The 19597-nt window shown below is 38.4% G+C and overlaps 1 protein-coding gene across 3 annotated transcripts in view; it reads left to right on the forward strand.

The window, feature by feature from the left end:
• The window catches only part of sdk1b (sidekick cell adhesion molecule 1b), a 373118-nt gene that overhangs the window by 326797 nt on the left and 26724 nt on the right, over positions 1-19597 (forward strand). For all 3 annotated transcript variants that reach the window (XM_073866164.1, XM_073866162.1, XM_073866163.1), the window contains 5 exons: positions 3755-3858; positions 3976-4046; positions 8862-8994; positions 14153-14209; positions 14804-14905. In XM_073866164.1, coding sequence (XP_073722265.1) covers positions 3755-3858; positions 3976-4046; positions 8862-8994; positions 14153-14209; positions 14804-14905 — 467 coding nt within the window. The remainder of the gene's footprint in view (positions 1-3754; positions 3859-3975; positions 4047-8861; positions 8995-14152; positions 14210-14803; positions 14906-19597) is intronic.

A 19597-nucleotide genomic window follows, 5' to 3' on the forward strand; every position in this document is an offset into this window, starting at 1 on the left:
AGTTTGTTTACACCACAACAGGATCCTGAAAATGCAAACTTTCGAAAACAAGTTTTAAAGTGCAAGATAGTTTTTGTGTAAACTCAAATGCTGCGTACACATTACCAGCAACTTTGTCGCTATTTCTTTAAATGCGGTGGTTAGGAGGTGTTTCTAATAATAACTACTGAAAGTCGCTCATCATTTGCATAAAGTACTTTTCTCAACTTTGTCGCATTCCTGGACACGCCCCATCCGTTCACCAAGGGTTACTGTCGCTCGTGTCACCTGAAGTTGCAAAGCTTAAGTTAAAATAAATAAGATGTTGCTCTGGTACTGCTAGTCACTGGTGTTGTTGCGTGTACGGGAAAATTTTCAAAAACGCAAAGCAGAAACCTTTCGTTTTTTACTACATTGTTGTTGTATAAACGTGTTTTAAGATTAACTATTTCCCCACCATTGACGAGTTATCTCGTCAATTAAGAAGAAACATTTGCATAAAAAACTGAGTTCCTGATGAATTTTTATCATAGACTGTAAAAAAAGATGGACGTATTGTTCGTAATGTCACCCATAGGTTTGTGAAGATCGGTTTGGAAGCTTAAAGTAGGCGTTGCCTGCCGTTGCCATCTTGGCCGCGTGTCATTGCGCATCACTCGTGGATATCCGAAAATGGGTAAAGAGGCGGGACGTGGGTGAAGCTGAGGTGTCTGGTTGCTGAAACCACGCCCCCCTAGCTCGATTCTAGTGACCGCAGTGGCTGTTCAACCATCATTCAAGTGGCCACGCCCTTAATTATGCAGAACTTTAAAGCTTAATATAATTTAAACGAAGGAGTTACAAAAAAATTCACCCCCTCACAATTGTCATGAAGGGCAAACTTAGCTTTACAGACCAAAAACACTTTTTGTACCAGGCTGTAAACAAATGATTTTCTACTGTAAAGTTGGCCATTTTAACATGGGGGTCTATGGGAATTGACTCCCTTTAGTAGCCAGCCTCTAGCGGCTAGTCGATGAATTGCAGTTTAAATCACTTTCATATTGGCTTCATCATAGAGATCGGAAGGTTGCCCTTTGATTTTTATGTTAATCTGCAATTATCCACTAGATGGCGCACTTACCTAATAAAAAAAACTGAAGCCAAAACTTTATTTACTAATTTTTCGCTTTTTGCTAAAAAAATATTTTTTAAAGATAAAAATACCTATATTTAAGAGTTTATAAGCAGAGAAAAAATATCGATAGGATGAAAAGTTTTTTCTCGTTTTGTTTGTTTGTTTGTAGAGGGCCTGTTCTTTCATTTGATATATTTTTATGTTTATATAATTTTAAAAGAAAATTTTCCTGAAAGGCATTTGTGAAAATTATTGTCAAAAAATTGCTGGTGGGGAATCAGGGTGTCCGCAATGTAGTAAAAGGTAGTAAAAAAATCTACCAAAATTAAAGGTGCTGTAAGCGAATTCACATGTTTTTGGCCATAAAACATTTTTTGTTTCATACAGTAAACATCTCCTCACTATCTGCTAGCTGCCTGTCCCCTAAACACACTGTAAAAACCGCGGCCTCTGTAGACAGCCCAGGCTTTACAAACTGAAACAAAAACAAAGTGGTCAAACCTACCACCCTGAAACATAACAAAGTGTTCCAGCCAATAAACGACAAGAAGGATTTGGGGAGTGGGGGTTAGGCGTGTTCATGACTTGTTCAGAAAGCACAGAAGGGAGGGGGAGGGGAGGAGTTAGCTACGCTCCGTTTTGTTTGAAAACACTTCAAACGTCAACAAGAAGTGACGTTAGTCATATTCGCTAAGAGCGCCTTTAAGGCGCTTGAAAGGTAGTAAAAGGTAACAAACGCAATTTGACTTGGTAGTATTTTTTTTGGGGGGGGGGTTAATATTTGTGTCTCCATGTTTAAACTTCATTTAGCATAGTTTAAAAATATATGCGGTGCTAACAGGACCTGAGTGAGTCGAAGTTGATAGCAGTTTAAGCAGTCGGTGCTGAGCGCACACACTTAACTCGTAGTATTTTCTCATTCGAAATGTAACACAAATTTGGTTGCAAGGTTTACAAAAAGATTGTATTTGTTCACATAAGTAAATACATTATGAACAAAAAAAATTACAATATATTGTATATAAACATTTATTTAATTGTTTATGTCATTACAGTAATTGATGTTAGTTTGAGGTGCGTTAACTAATGTTAACAGTTTCAAGTTTGATTTAAAAATTAAAATGCTAAAAATAATAAGATTTACAATTAATAAATTAATAAATAAATAAAATAAAAATTATAATTGATATATAAACGGTGATATAGTATGTATGAAAGCTTGTGTCTTTGTCACCTTTTTTACACCTGATGAGTTTGCACCCCTGGGCTAAGAGCTATGGTTAACTCAAGGGCAATTGAAAATCAACTCGACACTACAAAAAAAAAACATTATTGACAACGACAATACTTAATGATCACAATTAAACATTAGTCTACCTAATATGTATGATGGTTGTGACACTTATACCTTATAGTAAGTGGTGCTTTGCTTACCCCTCCCACACACCCCCAAAACGGGCTGCTTCTTGATGTCGTGTTGGTATATTGTGGAGGTGGTAAAAAAGGTAGTACATTCATCTTTATGATTTCTGCATATACCCTGGGAATGAGTTAAGCCAGTTTTGTCAGTTTCTTGGATGTTTACTTCATTACCTTTTAATGTTAGTTAACTTAAAGATCAGGTCTGTGTAGAGAGCTTATCGCTGTAATGGAAAAACTAAAATGACAACAATTTAACATCAGAATGCAATTAGTAATATAATTAAAACAAAATCATTACAATTAGATTAACAACCGTGAATAACTAATTTTGTCGATAGTGCATTTAATGTTTGCTGTTTCTCTATATTAATATAAGTTGGATCTTTTGATATCACAGTGAAGTACAATCAAGCATCTAGCATGAAATATGTCTATTTTAACTTCACGCTAGAATATGTCAATTGCTGCGTCCGAAACCGCCTATTTCATACTATATAGTACGTGAAAAGCAGTAGGCGAGGCGAGTAGTATGTCCGAATACATAGTTTTCAAAAAACAGTATGTGAAAAGTACCCGGATGACCTACTACTTCCGGTTAGATTTAGCAGTGTGCATACGATGGACGCTTCACTATCCCATGATGCCCCGGGAGAGGAGTTATCCAACGAAGAAGAAGACGCATGCGGCTGTTTTCGCGCTGAAATGACATGACGTGTTGACAACGTATTTTTTTCTCGTGATGTAGCAACATGGCGGATGTAGTACGTCCGAATCTCATTCATACTACTGTACCAGGATTCATACTATACAGTACCTACTGTTTTAACGGTAAGTAGGTATTTCATCTCATTCAGTACCAACTATACAGTACGCGGTTTCGGACGCAGCCAATGACAACGCGCAGTTTGCTTTCATACCTTAGATGCCTAGTGACTTAACACTACATATGTTCAGATTTCCACACTTATTTCAGAGATATGGTGCCTCTCTGGACAAGCTTGTTGCCTGCAAGGCATTGTTGGTGGAGTAAACAGGTCTGCTTTCCAGATTGTGATTCGTACTTAGGATTTGAGATGAGGTCATTTAACCGTATTTATGGATGCATTTTCTATTATAGGTTACCAGCAGCAGCTCCTCCTTTTGATGTTCTTCACAAAGGAAGACCTAAAATGCACCTCATGTGGTTTGTGTGAACAATCCAGCTTGTGTGTTGAAACCCATCTTCTCTCTCTGTAGGTTGAAGCCGTACACCTCTTACAAATTTAGAATGATGGCCACAAATGATGTGGGTGAAAGCGCCTTCAGCAAAGAAACCGAGCCAGTAACCACACTGCAAGATGGTAATGTTAGACTCCATTTTCTGTTTTTGGATCTGAATATTTGTTGAGAATGGATGGATGTGAGTCACGCATTCACGTTTAGAGATTAATCGTTTGCGTTTTTTTCTACACGTTTAGTGCCGAGTGAAGCTCCTACAATTTTGCAGGTCAAACCGTCCACCACAACATCTGTGATCGTCCAGTGGCAGGTAAGACATTACTCTAGATGTGATTGAATGTCTATTCCAATACCAAGTAAGAAATTCATACAGCCACCACCAGCTTTGTTGTTGTATTGACCATCCATATTTATTTTTCACTCTCTTTATTAAGATACAAACATTTATACAGCCCAAAATGCAAAAAGTCAGTATTTGGTGCAGTGGTCTCCAACATGGTGCCCGCGGGCACCTGGTTGCCCACACAGAGTCTGTGAGGTGCCCGCCAAAGCACATTCTATTATTAGACTCAAGTTTATTTATTACATATTTTTATATTAGCTTAGCTTCTTTTGAATATGTTAACTTTCTAAACAATTATAAAACATATCAACAAGTAAAATAAAATAAAATCAACAAGAAAAAAGTTTTGAGTAGACTGTATCAAAAAAGTTGCCCATCCATTATGTTAGCCCTTGCTCACAAAAAGGTTGGAGACCCCTGATTTAGTGTGACCTCTCTTGGCACTAAGCACATTTTGAACTCTTTTGAGAAGATCCGGCAGTCATTAGATTATAATTAGAAATTATGGTTTCATTTAATTTATGATTAAGAGAGCCTGCAGGTTCCTACTATTGCTCAAGTGTAAGGGGAGCTCACACTAAATATCTAAAAATTTTGCGTTAATATTTTTTCTGTTTTTAATATTACATACACATTTTCTATATTTTCTGGCTGTATTCTAATAAAGAGACTAAGTAATAATTATATATAGTCACCATTGCAAAAGCAACAAATCTAATACTTTTGCACAGTACTGTATGTGGCTACATTTTAAGGGGCACATATTATGCCAATTTTTACAAGATTTAAAATAAGTTTCAAGTGTGCCTAGAATGTGTCTGTGAACATTTAGCTCAAAATACACCACAGATAATTTGTTATAGCATGTCCAAAATGCACCTATTTGGGTGGAAGCAAAAAGCACTGTTTTAATGTCAGTACCTTTAAATGCAAACTGTCCCTTACCAACAGACAGGGAGCGCTTTTGGTTAAAAAGATATCTGATTCCAATATTATATGATTTATGATATCTGAAGACAATAGTATCTTTAGCTGCATTAGCGTTACAACATGCTAACAAACACAGTTAGAAATGCATTTGGGTAAAATTAATCAGTCAGTCACTGGCAGTAGGGCAGGGCTTTTTTTGTGTGACATCACATTAACAAAAGAGTCAAAACAGCATCTCTAATGAGACTGCTCTGGTTTAATGGGGATTTTTTAAAAAAGAAGAGGGTTGATTTTTTTTGAGTTAGGTTGTTGTATTCACACACCGCCAACATACATTTATGTCCAAACACCATGTAAAAGTGGATTTTGCATAACACGGGCCCTTTAAGGCAAAATGGAACATAATAACTGGTTGTATAGTAACTGTGTTAACGCATCCCACGAAAGTCCTCCTCACATGAAGCTTTTAAGAGACTCAATTGAAAGACTTAAAGTTACTGTTTGCTAAAGGTTGAGCTCATGAATATTAATTAGCTCAAGCTGACATTACTAAGAATCCTCCAGTAATGTTTCCTTATCAAAAATCGTCAATTCGATGTCATAAAAAGTGTGGGAAAAAATGCTAAAACAAATATTTTGATGATTTTGTTAACTGTACATATGAAGAGTTTGGTTCCAAAACGCGATAAAAGCCTTTTTTTTTTATTGGTACCGTCAAAATCAGTATTGTATTCTTTACAAAATCCAACATCCGCCGTGTTATTCTGTCATCCAATCTCCCTTTTTCCCCAAAACGCAATAAACGCCAGTCCTCATTCTCTGCAGAATGCAATAAATCCACTCAACAAATCACAGTGCACCATTTAAACGCATTATAAACAATAATGGCGGCATGTTGAATACACACAGAATTCTAGTTTTTCTCATCTATTTTGTACGTCGTGATCAACAAACAAACAAAAACAAAATAATACTTTAATTGCATTGATAAACCTGTGGTGGTTTTCTGTGGCGGGGAAGAAACGTAAGCCATCATAATAGAATAATTTACGCGAGAGGAACTTGGTCTAAGGAAAAATGCCGGCTGTTGCTTGTTCTTACACGACAGCATCAAACTTTTGTCATGCTAACACACTGACCCCAGGGGATCTTATGAAAAACTTTACATTATTTTACTCCAAGTCCATGAAAATCGAGCAGGACCCAAGGACGACAGCAGCAATGACAGTGTTCTTAATATGACAAAGTAAGGGTTTTGATTAATGCCATTAATGTTTATTTTTTTAATCTGTGTATAGACCGTTTCATTGGGCGCTCTTGTCCGAACTTTACTTCCGGTTTCTGTTTGTTTAATGGTCTGACTAGTTGCTGAAATGGAACTCTTAACTCTTTCACCGCCAGCATTTTTCATGATTTTCACAAAAGTTTAATGCCTTCCAGAAAATTCTCCTTTTTTAAATATATAAACATACAATATATGAATTAAAAGAACAGACCCTCTGCTTTAAAACAAAAAATCCGTTTCATCCTACCTTCATATGTTCTGTTTTTATCACCTCTCAAATATGTGTAGGTTTCATAAAAAACACAAAATTTTGAGCAAAAAGCTGAGATAATTCCATTTTTGTGAAGGACTTTTGATAGAGATCAGATGCAGAGCGATCTTTAAAACATACACGGACATACAGCTGTTTGCCCTAGGGCAATACTTACGGGATTTATAAGTTGCGGAACCTGGTGGATAATAGCGGTATTGCAGATTGACGAGATAACTCGTCAATGGTGGGGAAAGAGTTAAACAAATACCTCATCGAAAATAACAAATGTTTTGCGTTACTATGTAATCTACGTGTTGTTTATTTTGCTTGTTATATAAATAAACTACTTTAAAAGGACTTTGTTGTTATTTATTCTTCACAGAGTTTACCGGAAGTTACGTGATGACCACGAAAGCTGGGTGTTTATGTTGTTACTGCTGAAACCGTCTATACCACTGTTCAACTAAGTGAATATAACATGGCAAAGATGAATGCACATTTATATATTGATTCAATAGATTTATAGCATTTTGAAAAAAAACATATGGCATTTTGCGAAAAAAATTATCTGAAATCGTTGAAAATCAAAGAAAATTTTATAACCTAAAGATGCTATGTGAAAGTTCGTAACAGAAAATAGTGGTTTTCATTTTGTCACTTTCTTGGTATAGAAAACACGTTTTTACCAAAATTAGTCAACATTGGTTTAATGCGTTTTGGAACTAATCTCTTCATATATTACTTTATATTAACTCATTCACCGCCAGCCTTTTTGAGAAAAGTTGCCCACCTGCATTTTTGTGATTTTAACAAAAGTTTCACAAAATTCCTTGCAGGAAAAACTATCTTCTATAAATATATAAACATACAAATTATATCAAATTAAAGAACACACCCTCTGCTTTCAAACAAACAATAAACAAACAAACAAACAAACAAAATGGGGAAAAAACGTTTCATTATATATTTACTTTTTCTACTTAATTTAACCACTGAAATATGGATATTTCTCTTTAAAAATACAACATTTTGAGCAAAAAGCTTAAAAAAATGCGTTTTTGTAAAGGAATTTATGTTAGAGATCAGACTCAGAATGACTATCAAACATAAAGACAGTTAAAATAAATCATTAAATCTTTTTAACTTCAGTTTTTGATAAATATGGTTTGGCGCCATCTAGTGGATAAAAGCGCTATTACACTTTCACTTTGAAATTCGTCCAGAAAGGCATATTTATTAGTTAAATATTAACTCATAATTGACAAGATAACTCGTCAATGGCGGTAAATGAGTTAACATCAAAGAAATAGTTTTCAAGCGTGTGACAAATAGTTATTAAGAATAATTTTATAAATTAATTAAATTAATAATAAACTATTCCTCATTTATCATTCGGCTCATACTGTCGCAATGCATTATGCGATTGCTTCATCCCAAAAATAGAAGCAATGCCACCTTCAAATTTTCCAACAAGATATTATCGAAAGCGCAACAGAATAGCTTTTCTATGCACAAACATGATTACAGTTACACAACATGCTTTTAGTAACATGATTATTTTATTGCCTACACACAATCAAATTTTTTCGAAACATTTAAAAAAACAGTAATTAATCAGAAATTCTGTGCAATTAAACCTCTGAAAAATAAGGCTACTAACCAACAGCACTGCATTGTAAGGGGACGCCAAAAAGTTTGAGAACCAATGGACTATAGTGTATAACTTTAGTGTAAGTGTCACAAAAAACTTTTTCTCCTTTTGTCAAAGGTTCAGAAGTTTAATTTAACTTGTGTGCGATGTATTTAGGTGCCCTCTCAATGTTAATTACGTTTGGCAAGCAGGTTCCCGGCCTCACACTTTACCCTTTAATTAGTTGGTAATCATTTCACGTTCCTCCTCTATCCTTTCACACACATAAGGATACGTTTACAAAGCCGCTCTGTTTTGACCCATCTTAATTAACTTTGCCTATAACACTGATCACATACTAAACAGACACGTCCGTAATAGAAAAGGAGAATGAGTAACACAGCCAGGTTAGGTCTTCGCTGACCTGCAGTCTCAGGCAGCTTGTCCTCTGTTGATCCGCGCTATCTTCTGGGCTGGTGTGCATTGTGGCGTAATTACTTTCTGTCACTGTCTCTAGCTGCTAATTAGCCGGCAGCAGACAACAGAGACTCTTTCATTTGGTATCATCACGGGTCATACACTGAAAAGTCAGGTGAATATTTCATGCTCTGTGTTAAATGGAGTAATTAGATGCTGGTTTGCTACTCACTAACTGATTGAAATGCGATGTGTATTTGTCTGCAGCCGCCTCAGGAGGGAACCGTGAATGGGATTCTTGTAGGATATCGCGTGTATTATCGTGAGATTCCGCGTGAGGACGCAACGGCCGAACCGAAAACTGAAATCAGCCAATCAACAATGAGTCCAGAGTTCAAAGGTTAGACTACCTATAATGTCAATCTATTCACTTGACTGACTCTCTCTCTCTTTCTCTGCCTATCTGTCTGTTTGCTTATCTGTTTGTCTGTATGACCTCCTGAGTGTTTGCTTAGCAGCCAATCTGTCTGTCTGCCTATGTCTTTGCTTACCAGTGTGTGTTGCGCATCAGTCTGTCTGTTTGTATGTCTTTCTATTTGTCTGTCTGTCTATCCGTCTGCATGTCTATGTGTTTGATTATTAGTCTGTCTCTATGTCTCTCTGTCTGTCTCTCTGTCTTACCACTTAAGTGTTTTTGTCTATCTGTCTGTCTGTCTGTCTGTCTGCTTGTCCATGTGTTTGCTGATCAGTCTGTCTCTATGTCTGTCCACTTCAGTGTTGTATCTGTCTGTCTGCCTGTCTATGTGTTTGCTTACCAGGCTTTCTCTTTGTCTGTCCACTTGAGTGTTTTTATATGTCTGTCTGTCTGTCTATAAGTCTGTCTCTCTGTTTTACCACTTGAGTGTTTTTGTCTGTCTGTCTGTCTGTCTGTCTGTTTGTCCATGTGTTTGCTTATCAGTCTGTCCCTTTGTCTGTCCACTTCAGTGTTGTATCTGTCTGTCTGTCTGTCGATTCGTCTGTCTCTCTGTTTTACCACTTGAGTGTTTTTGTCTGTCTGTCTGTCTGTCTGCTTGTCCATGTGTTTGCTTATCAATCTGTCCCTTTGTCTGTCCACTTCAGTGTTGTATCTGTTTGTCTGTCTGTCTATTAGTCTGTCTCTCTGTTTTACCACTTGAGTGTTTTTGTCTGTCTGTCTGTCTGCTTGTCCATGTGTTTGCTTATCAATCTGTCTCTATGTCGGTCCACTTCAGTGTTGTATCTGTCTGTCTGCCTGTCTATGTGTTTGCTTACCAGGCTTTCTCTTTGTCTGTCCACTTGAGTGTTTATATATGTCTGTCTGTCTGTCTGTCTATAAGTCTGTCTCTATGTTTTACCACTTGAGTGTTTTTGTCTGTCTGTCTGTCTGTTTGTCCATGTGTTTGCTTATCAATCTGTCTCTTTGTCTGTCCACTTGAGTATTTTTATCTGTCTGTCTGTCTGTCTGTCTATTAGTCTGTCTCTCTGTCTTACCACTTGAGTGTTTTTGTCTGTCTGTCTGCTTGTCCATGTGTTTGCATACCAGTCTGTCTGTCTCTCTGTCTGTCCACTTCAGTGTTTTATCTGTCTGTCTGCATGTCCATGTGTTTGCATACGAGTCTGTCTGTCTCTCTGTCTGTCCACTTCAGTGTTTTATCTGTCTGTCTGCATGCCCATGTGTTTGCTTACCAGTCTGTATGTCTGTCTGTCTTTCTGTCTGCCTAAATTTTTGTTTAGCAGTTAGTCTATCTGTCTCTCTGATGTTCTAAGTGTTTGCTTATCTGTCTGTCTGCCTGTCTTGCCTGTCCATGTGTTTGCTTACCAGTCTGTCTGTCTGCCTGTCCATAGGGTTGCTTATTAGTATGTCTGTCTATTTTTCTGTTTGCCTGTCTATGTGTTTGCCTATCTGTCTGTTTGTCTGTCTGCCTGTTCATGTGTTTGCTTACCAGTATGTCTGTCTATTTTTCTGTCTGCCTGTCTATGTGTTTGCCTATCTGTCTGTTTGTTTGTCTGTCTGCTTGTCCATGTGTTTGCATACCAGTCTGTCTCTCTGTCTGTCCACTTCAGTGTTTTATCTGTCTGTCTGCATGTCTATGTGTTTGCTTACCAGTTTGTCTGTCTGTCTGCCTAACTAAATGTTTGCTTATCAAGCTGTCTGTCTGTATTTCTGTATGTCTGTCTAAGTTTTTGTTTAACAGTCAGTCTATCTGTCTCTCTGCTGTTCTAAGTGTTTGACTATCTGTCTGTCTGCCTGTTTATGTGTTTGCTTATCTGTCTGTCTGAGCGCCTTACCTGTCCATGTGTTTGCTTATCAGTCTGTCTGTCTTGCCTGTCCATAGGTTTGCTATCAGTATGTCTGTCTGTTTTTCTGTCTGTCTGTCTGTCTGTCTGTCTATGTGTTTGCTTATCTGTCTGTCTGCCTGTTTATGTGTTTGCTTACCTGTCTGTCTGTCTGTCTGTCTGTCTGTCTGTCTGTCTGTCTGTCTGTCTGTCTGTCTGTCTGCTTGTCCATGTGTTTGCTTATCAATCTGTCTCTATGTCGGTCCACTTCAGTGTTGTATCTGTCTGTCTGCCTGTCTATGTGTTTGCTTACCAGGCTTTCTCTTTGTCTGTCCACTTGAGGGTTTTTATATGTCTGTCTGTTTGTCTATCTGTCTATCTCTCTGTTTTACCACTTGAGTGTTTTTGTCTGTCTGTCTGTCCATGTGTTTGCTTATCAGTCTGTCTCTTTGTCTGTCCACTTCAGTGTTTTTATCTGTCTGTCTGTCTGTCTGTCTATTAGTCTGTCTCTCTGTCTTACCACTTGAGTGTTTTTGTCTGTCTGTCTGCTTGTCCATGTGTTTGCATACCAGTCTGTCTGTCTCTCTGTCTGTCCACTTCAGTGTTTTTGTCTGTCTGTCTGCTTGTCCATGTGTTTGCATACCAGTCTGTCTGTCTCTCTGTCTGTCCACTTCAGTGTTTTATCTGTCTGTCTGCATGTCCATGTGTTTGCATACCAGTCTGTCTGTCTCTCTGTCTGTCCACTTCAGTGTTTTATCTGTCTGTCTGCTTGTCCATGTGTTTGCATACCAATCTGTCTGTCTCTCTGTCTGTCCACTTCAGTGTTTTATCTGTCTGTCTGCATGTCCATGTGTTTGCATACCAGTCTGTCTGTCTCTCTGTCTGTTCACTTCAGTGTTTTATCTGTCTGTCTGCTTGTCCATGTGTTTGCATACCAGTCTGTCTGTCTCTCTGTCTGTCCACTTCAGTGTTTTATCTGTCTGTCTGCTTGTCCATGTGTTTGCATACCAGTCTGTCTGTCTCTCTGTCTGTCCACTTCAGTGTTTTATCTGTCTGTCTGCTTGTCCATGTGTTTGCATACCAGTCTGTCTGTCTCTCTGTCTGTCCACTTCAGTGTTTTATCTGTCTGTCTGCTTGTCCATGTGTTTGCATACCAATCTGTCTGTCTCTCTGTCTGTCCACTTCAGTGTTTTATCTGTCTGTCTGCATGTCCATGTGTTTGCATACCAGTCTGTCTGTCTCTCTGTCTGTTCACTTCAGTGTTTTATCTGTCTGTCTGCTTGTCCATGTGTTTGCATACCAGTCTGTCTGTCTCTCTGTCTGTCCACTTCAGTGTTTTATCTGTCTGTCTGCTTGTCCATGTGTTTGCATACCAGTCTGTCTGTCTCTCTGTCTGTCCACTTCAGTGTTTTATCTGTCTGTCTGCTTGTCCATGTGTTTGCATACCAGTCTGTCTGTCTCTCTGTCTGTCCACTTCAGTGTTTTATCTGTCTGTCTGCATGTCCATGTGTTTGCATACCAGTCTGTCTGTCTCTCTGTCTGTTCACTTCAGTGTTTTATCTGTCTGTCTGCATGTCCATGTGTTTGCATACCAGTCTGTCTGTCTCTCTGTCTGTCCACTTCAGTGTTTTATCTGTCTGTCTGCATGTCCATGTGTTTGCATACCAATCTGTCTGTCTCTCTGTCTGTCCACTTCAGTGTTTTATCTGTCTGTCTGCATGTCCATGTGTTTGCATACCAGTCTGTCTGTCTCTCTGTCTGTTCACTTCAGTGTTTTATCTGTCTGTCTGCTTGTCCATGTGTTTGCATACCAGTCTGTCTGTCTCTCTGTCTGTCCACTTCAGTGTTTTATCTGTCTGTCTGCTTGTCCATGTGTTTGCATACCAGTCTGTCTGTCTCTCTGTCTGTCCACTTCAGTGTTTTATCTGTCTGTCTGCTTGTCCATGTGTTTGCATACCAGTCTGTCTGTCTCTCTGTCTGTCCACTTCAGTGTTTTATCTGTCTGTCTGCTTGTCCATGTGTTTGCATACCAGTCTGTCTGTCTCTCTGTCTGTCCACTTCAGTGTTTTATCTGTCTGTCTGCTTGTCCATGTGTTTGCATACCAGTCTGTCTGTCTCTCTGTCTGTCCACTTCAGTGTTTTATCTGTCTGTCTGCATGTCTATGTGTTTGCTTACCAGTTTGTCTGTCTGTCTGCCTAACTAAATGTTTGCTTATCAAGCTGTCTGTCTGTATTTCTGTATGTCTGTCTAAGTTTTTGTTTAACAGTCAGTCTATCTGTCTCTCTGCTGTTCTAAGTGTTTGACTATCTGTCTGTCTGCCTGTTTATGTGTTTGCTTATCTGTCTGTCTGAGTGCCTTGCCTGTCCATGTGTTTGCTTATCAGTCTGTCTGTCTTGCCTGTCCATAGGTTTGCTATCAGTATGTCTGTCTGTTTTTCTGTCTGTCTGTCTGTCTGTCTGTCTATGTGTTTGCTTATCTGTCTGTCTGCCTGTTTATGTGTTTGCTTACCTGTCTGTCTGTCTGTCTGTCTGTCTGTCTGCCTGTACATAGGTTTGTTTACCAGTATGTCTGTCTATTTTTCTGTCTGTCTGTCTGTCTATGTGTTTGCTTATCTGTCTGTCTGCCTGTCTATGTGTTTGCTTACCAGTCTGTCTGTCTGCCTGTCCATAAGTTTGCTTTCCAGTATGTCTGTCTATTTTTGTCTGCCTGTCTATGTGTTTGCCTATCTGTCTGTCTGTCCATAAGTTTGCTTACCAGTATGTCTGTCTATTTTTCTGTCTGCCTGTCTATGTGTTTGCTTATCTGTCTGTCTGCCTGTTTATGTGTTTGCTTACCTATCTGTCTGTCTGTCTGTCTGTCTGTCTGTCTGTCTGTCTGTCTATTTTTTGTCTGCTTGTTTATGTGTTTGCTTATCTGTCTGTTTGTCTGTCTGCCTGTCCATAGGTTTGCTTACCAATCTGTCTCACTGTCTGTCCACTTGAGTGTTTTCTAATCTATCTGTCTGTCTGTATATGTTTCTCTGCCTGTCTGTCTGTCTGTCTCTTTTTTCTGTCTCTGTCTGTTTATAATTTTTGTCTCTATAATCACTACTAGAGTTTTGATCTGAATAAAAAAATGTATTGTTTTAATACTAATAATAATGCTTATTATGATGAATCTATTTTGTCATTGTTTTATAAGGCGTTTTAAACAGTGTCTCTTGTAAAACGCCTCTCTCGTTCTCTCTCCCTCTGTCTCTCGCTTTATTTCACTACTCAAACAGCCAAGAGCACTTTTAAGACAGTGAGCAGCCCTTCATTAACCGAATTTGAATTAACACGTAAGTATGTTTTCATTTTATTTTAATTGCTGAGCCGTTTTAATAGTTGACTTTAACTTTGAAGTGTTAACAAAGTGGCATTGTAGCCCGAAGGCTTTCAAACTGACGGTTCAATCCTCTAATCTGCTTTACCTCTAGAACAAACACTTTCTTTAGTCTTCATGTTTTTGTTGTTTAGCCTCTGGTCTTGTCATGAGCTGCTGTGAGGAAAGAAATCTAAATCTATTTGGTCTTTTTCTTCTTTATTTCCATACCCTTCATCTCAAATCTACTTCTTTTTCCTGTCGCCTAGTTTTAAAAAATCCCTTTATTCTTACTTTTTTGTCTAGCTGTGCTTCTCTGAACTAGTACTTTGATAGTTTTTGTTTGAGAGCTTATTATTTCCTAATCTATCCTCAATATCTATCTACCGGTATCTATCTATCTATCTATCTATCTATCTATCTATCTATCTATCTATCTATCTATCTATCTATCTATCTATCTATCTATCTATCTATCTATCTATCTATCCATCTATCCATCTATCCATCTATTCATCTATCTATAATCTACCTATCTAATCTGTTTTAATAAATCTATTGTTTTTTTCAGAACTCCTCAAGTACCGGCGCTATGAGATTGTCATAACAGCATTTAATGTTGTTGGAGAGAGTCCCTCAAGTTCACCTGTTGAGGTGTTTGTAGGAGAAGCAGGTATGTGTTTATGGCTTTTTAAGATATGACAGCTCTCATACGCCGACCACAAGCCTGCCATAAATTTAGCTCACCCTTGCAAAAATACTGGGGTGTTAACAAAGTGATGCTTCATATTCGCTTAATCCCGGCCTTAAGCCATTCATAAAATGCCAATTTGTTGGCAAAATCACTGTGATGATTTTTTAATGAGGTCTTCAAAGTGCACGGAAGTACGTCAGATTTCAAATGTCTTTACCATATATTAGGATATTGACCACATTTTTGAGCCTTTTACCTTGATTCAGACAGGACAGTGAAGAGTGACTACAGACTTTTTTGAAAGTGGATATTGTTGCATGTACTTATGTGGCATTCACACCAGACACGGAAGAGGCAGTAAGCGAGAGTGATTTACATGTTAAGTCAATGCAAAGATGTGAATAGTTATCCTGTGGCGCGCTATGCACGAAAGGCATGGTGCGGATGGTGCGGGCGAGTTGAGCGTTGCCGCAGGAAACGTGCAAGTTGAAAAATCGGAACTTTGGTGGATATTCGCCGCGTGTTAACCAATTAGGAGCTTGCTCTAGTGGTGACGTGATTACAGGGAGCGAGCGTAGCCGCAGAAGCCCCTCCAATGACGCAAATTGCCATGTGAATGTCTCGAACTACTAGAATTTTACGTATGGCTTTCACGCGCGAATGAAACGAGTAAACTCAAGTGTCCAACTACGCGCAAATAGTGCATTTTTGCTGCCTGTACCGCGGCTGGTGTGAACGCACAGTTAGAGGGTTTTGCTGTGAATGACAAATGAGTAAAATTGAGTTATTGAGTTATTGACTAATAACGTTTTCATTGCCATTAGAGTGAAATTACTGAACCTAAACATAAGAGCTTGATAAAAATGCTCATTTACAAGAAAACGGACGAGGTCAGACGGACTAACATACATACATATACCAGGATCGCAAAATCGCTAGTCCAACATCTCGGGGCTATTGTGAATGTCAGGCTAGTGATTTTGCGAGCCCGGTGTTTGTATGTATGTAAGTGCGTCTGACTGCGTCTGTTTTCTTGTAAATGAGCATTTTTATCAAGCTCTTATCTCCGCTTTGGTCAGTAGAAAGTCCTTATCAATATAAAATCATTATGAATCTGAGGCGTTTATAAAAAAAAGTAGGGGTGTAAGCGATAAATGCTGATATACACAAATAATACGTGGCTGATAACTTTTCTTAATCTCACAGCCTATATTATTCACAGCTATTTCACGTACTACGGCTTTTGATCAATAAGTCCTTATCGATCTGAAATCACTGTTAGTTTGAGTCGTTTATAACATGCATTTGAAAAAGCAACACTCGTCAAACATAATCATTATACATATTCTTTATTTTAATGAAAATACCTGAAATATATCCTTAAGTCATTTCCTGGAGCTGTGTGTTATAGCTGCGTTTGTATAGTTACTTGTCTGCACATATTGAGTTTCTGAACGAGAGCGCCCCCTGGCTTTTGGATGTAGCGGCATTTCACCGTAATTCATTGAGAAGCATAGCAAGCATCATCGGACGATATATCGGTGCACCCCTATAAAAAAGCAACACTCGTTAAACAAAATCATTCAAAATATTCGATATCATCATGACAATTCCTGAAACAAATGAAGTTGCGTTTGAATGTGCGCTCGCAGTTAATTTCGCTATCCATTCGCGATTGCACCAACTGTACAGGTAGCGGCAGTACTGATTTGTCATTGATGCTCTGGGCCTGTTACGCACAATTTCATCCAACGTCGCCTTGACAGTCATTACTGTCTTTACGTAACAAGTGAAATGGTCCACAGCAAGCTTAAACGTGATTTAGATTGCATGCGCAATGAAGAGAATTGTTAGACAAAGAGACAAGAACAAAGAGCGGAGAAGTGCAATTTGCTGTAGCTCAGGATAAATGAAATATTATTGTGAAGGATTGGTATGACAAAATATAGCCCCAACATTTGAGGTAAGGATTGAGTATTTCTGTACTGGCAAGCTACCTTCAGAACAGTGGCGGCTCGTGACTGCACTTCCAAGGATGCGCTAATTCAAAATAAGTGTTCGGATTGTCACGTGTGTGGTTCCCTTTTCCAAAATATGTGTCGTGCGTGTGGAGGGATCCACGTGTTTTGTAAAAATAAGTGCCTGCTGGAGACACCTCAAAACTGTTTATGATAAAAGAGACGCTCACGTTCCCTAAATACATGCAATACACTCCCTTAACAGTACGCATGAGATTGTGCGAGTATCTGGCGACAAGCGTCTCCTTTCAAGTTCAAGGCAGCAGGCACCTATTTTGGCATGACACGTGATTCACACACGATCTCTCAAAGCGCAGAACACATATTTTGAAATGACGAACCACACACATGACAAGCTACATACATGTTGTGACGAACTTCGCAACATGCGCTTCAAAAAAAAGAAGTCACTAGCCGCCACTGGTTCAGAGGAGAGGAGCATTTCCGACAACACGTATACAAAATTCAGTTCTCTCTCGTGTCTTTACCGGCAGACACATACACACAAAGCAATCTCTGGAAATCCAAGATTGATTAATATTCTACATTAAAAATAATGTATTTTTTATTTGGGCTACTTGTTTTCATATCAGGCAAGAGCATGTGCCCGAAGGGCTACCAGGGATTTTGAAATTTTGCGAGACCTGATATAGCGTATAGTGTAAGCGGTATTATATTATTGTGAATGTATTAAACTCATGTAAACAAGATGTAAATGTGGCAGGTGCAAAATAATGAGAACCCTTTCAGCCGGTTAATATTTCTTTTGGCAAGATTGCCGCTTTTAAATGTAGCCGGCCAACACTCAACCTATTTGTCATTTGGATTCATTCCCCACTTTTAACAGAGTGCATTAAGTTCAGGAGCATTGTTACAGCATCTAGCATGCACTGCATGTTCGAGATCTACCCTGAGATTTTCAATAGCATTCAAGTCTGGGAACGGTGAAGGCCACTCCAAAACTTTAATCTTTCCTTTCTTAAGATAGCTCAGGGTCGATTTAGAGCCATGTTGTCTGGTTGAAATAATCAACCTGTTTTCAGTCTCGGGTCTTCACTGACTGTGGGATATCATCTTGGAGGATTTGTTGGAATCCATTGTTCGTTATCTAACATCTTATCCGTTCCTATCCGATTCTTTTTATATTTTATCCCACCCTATTTATTCTATATCCTACCTTATCCTATCCTATCTTATTTTATATTTTCCTATATTATACTTTAGACATTGGCTATAAGATCGAATTGGATTCTACCAGACGTTTTTTTTCACCTCAACAGTTTCTTTCAACTTCCATTTCTTTACATTATTTTGGTACTTGCTAACATGAGATATTTTTATAGCCTTCCTCTTTGTGAAAATCAATTATTTTCAAGATCTTCATTCATCTGCACAGAGAGCCCGAGCTTTTGAGTGCCAGCACAATACCCTGAGTGTTTAAAACTTGGAGAATTTACAGGTATTAAGATGTAAAACTATTATTACCTGACTTGGATGAAGGCCTAATGAGTCAGTTAGATTTCGAGACCTTATTAAAAACTAACACACTAAGGATGAATAGAAAGCCAACTTTCTCAAACTTTTGCACCTGCTACACAAGCTAACAAAAATATGTGACCCCCTCTGTAAAAACCCCAGCCTTGTGATTTAATGTTTTTACATAAATCATCCTACATAATATGAATATTGTTCTGTGAAAAATAACCTTGATATCTTTAATATAGACTGAGTAAGGTCATGTCAAAGATTAAAATCAATGTGAAATCAATGATTGAAATCAAACTTTAATGCTCCTAATCTCATTATTAGAATGAGACTTTAGTCTGGATTATATAATCTATAATATTTCAGTCGTGTTCATGGAATATACCTTTATTTCTTGGCTGGATATTATTTTATTAGTTGTTTATCTCATATTTTAAAGGAATAGTCTACTCATTTTCAATATTAAAATATGTTATTACCCTAACCAAGAACTGTTGACACATCCCTCTATCATCTGTGTGCGTGCACGCAAGCGCCGGAGCGCGCTGCGACGCTTCGATAGCATTTAGCTTAGCCCCATTCATTCAATGGTACCATTTAGAGATAAAGTTAGAAGTGACCAAACACATCAACGTTTTTCCTATTTAAAACGAGTAGTTATACGAGCAAGTTTGGTGGTACAAAATAAAACGAGGAACTATATTTTATGGCGTAATAGCACTTTTGGGAGTACTTCGACTCGCCTGAAAAGTCCGCTCCCCTTCTCCCTCTCATAATGGGAGAGGGAGGGTGTTACTGCGCCGAGTCGAAGTACTCCCAAAAGTGCTATTACGCCATACAATATAGTTCCTCTTTTAAATCCGCTTAGAAAAACGCTACATTTTATTTTGTACCACCAAACTTGCTCGGATAACTACTCGTCTTAAATAGGAAAAACGCTGATGTGTTTGGTCACTTCCAACTTTATCTCCAAATGGCACCATTGAATGAATGGGGCCAAGCCAAACGCCATCGAAGCGTCGCAGCGCGCCCCAGCGCCCACGCGCACGCACACAGACGACAGAGGGATGCACCAACAACTCCCAGCCAAGGCAATAACATACTTCAATATTGAAAATGAGTAGACTATTCCTTTAATATAAACAGGACAACAAAAATCGAATGTGTC

Source organism: Misgurnus anguillicaudatus, chromosome 3, assembly GCF_027580225.2.
Source record: "Misgurnus anguillicaudatus chromosome 3, ASM2758022v2, whole genome shotgun sequence".
NCBI lineage: Eukaryota > Metazoa > Chordata > Actinopteri > Cypriniformes > Cobitidae > Misgurnus > Misgurnus anguillicaudatus.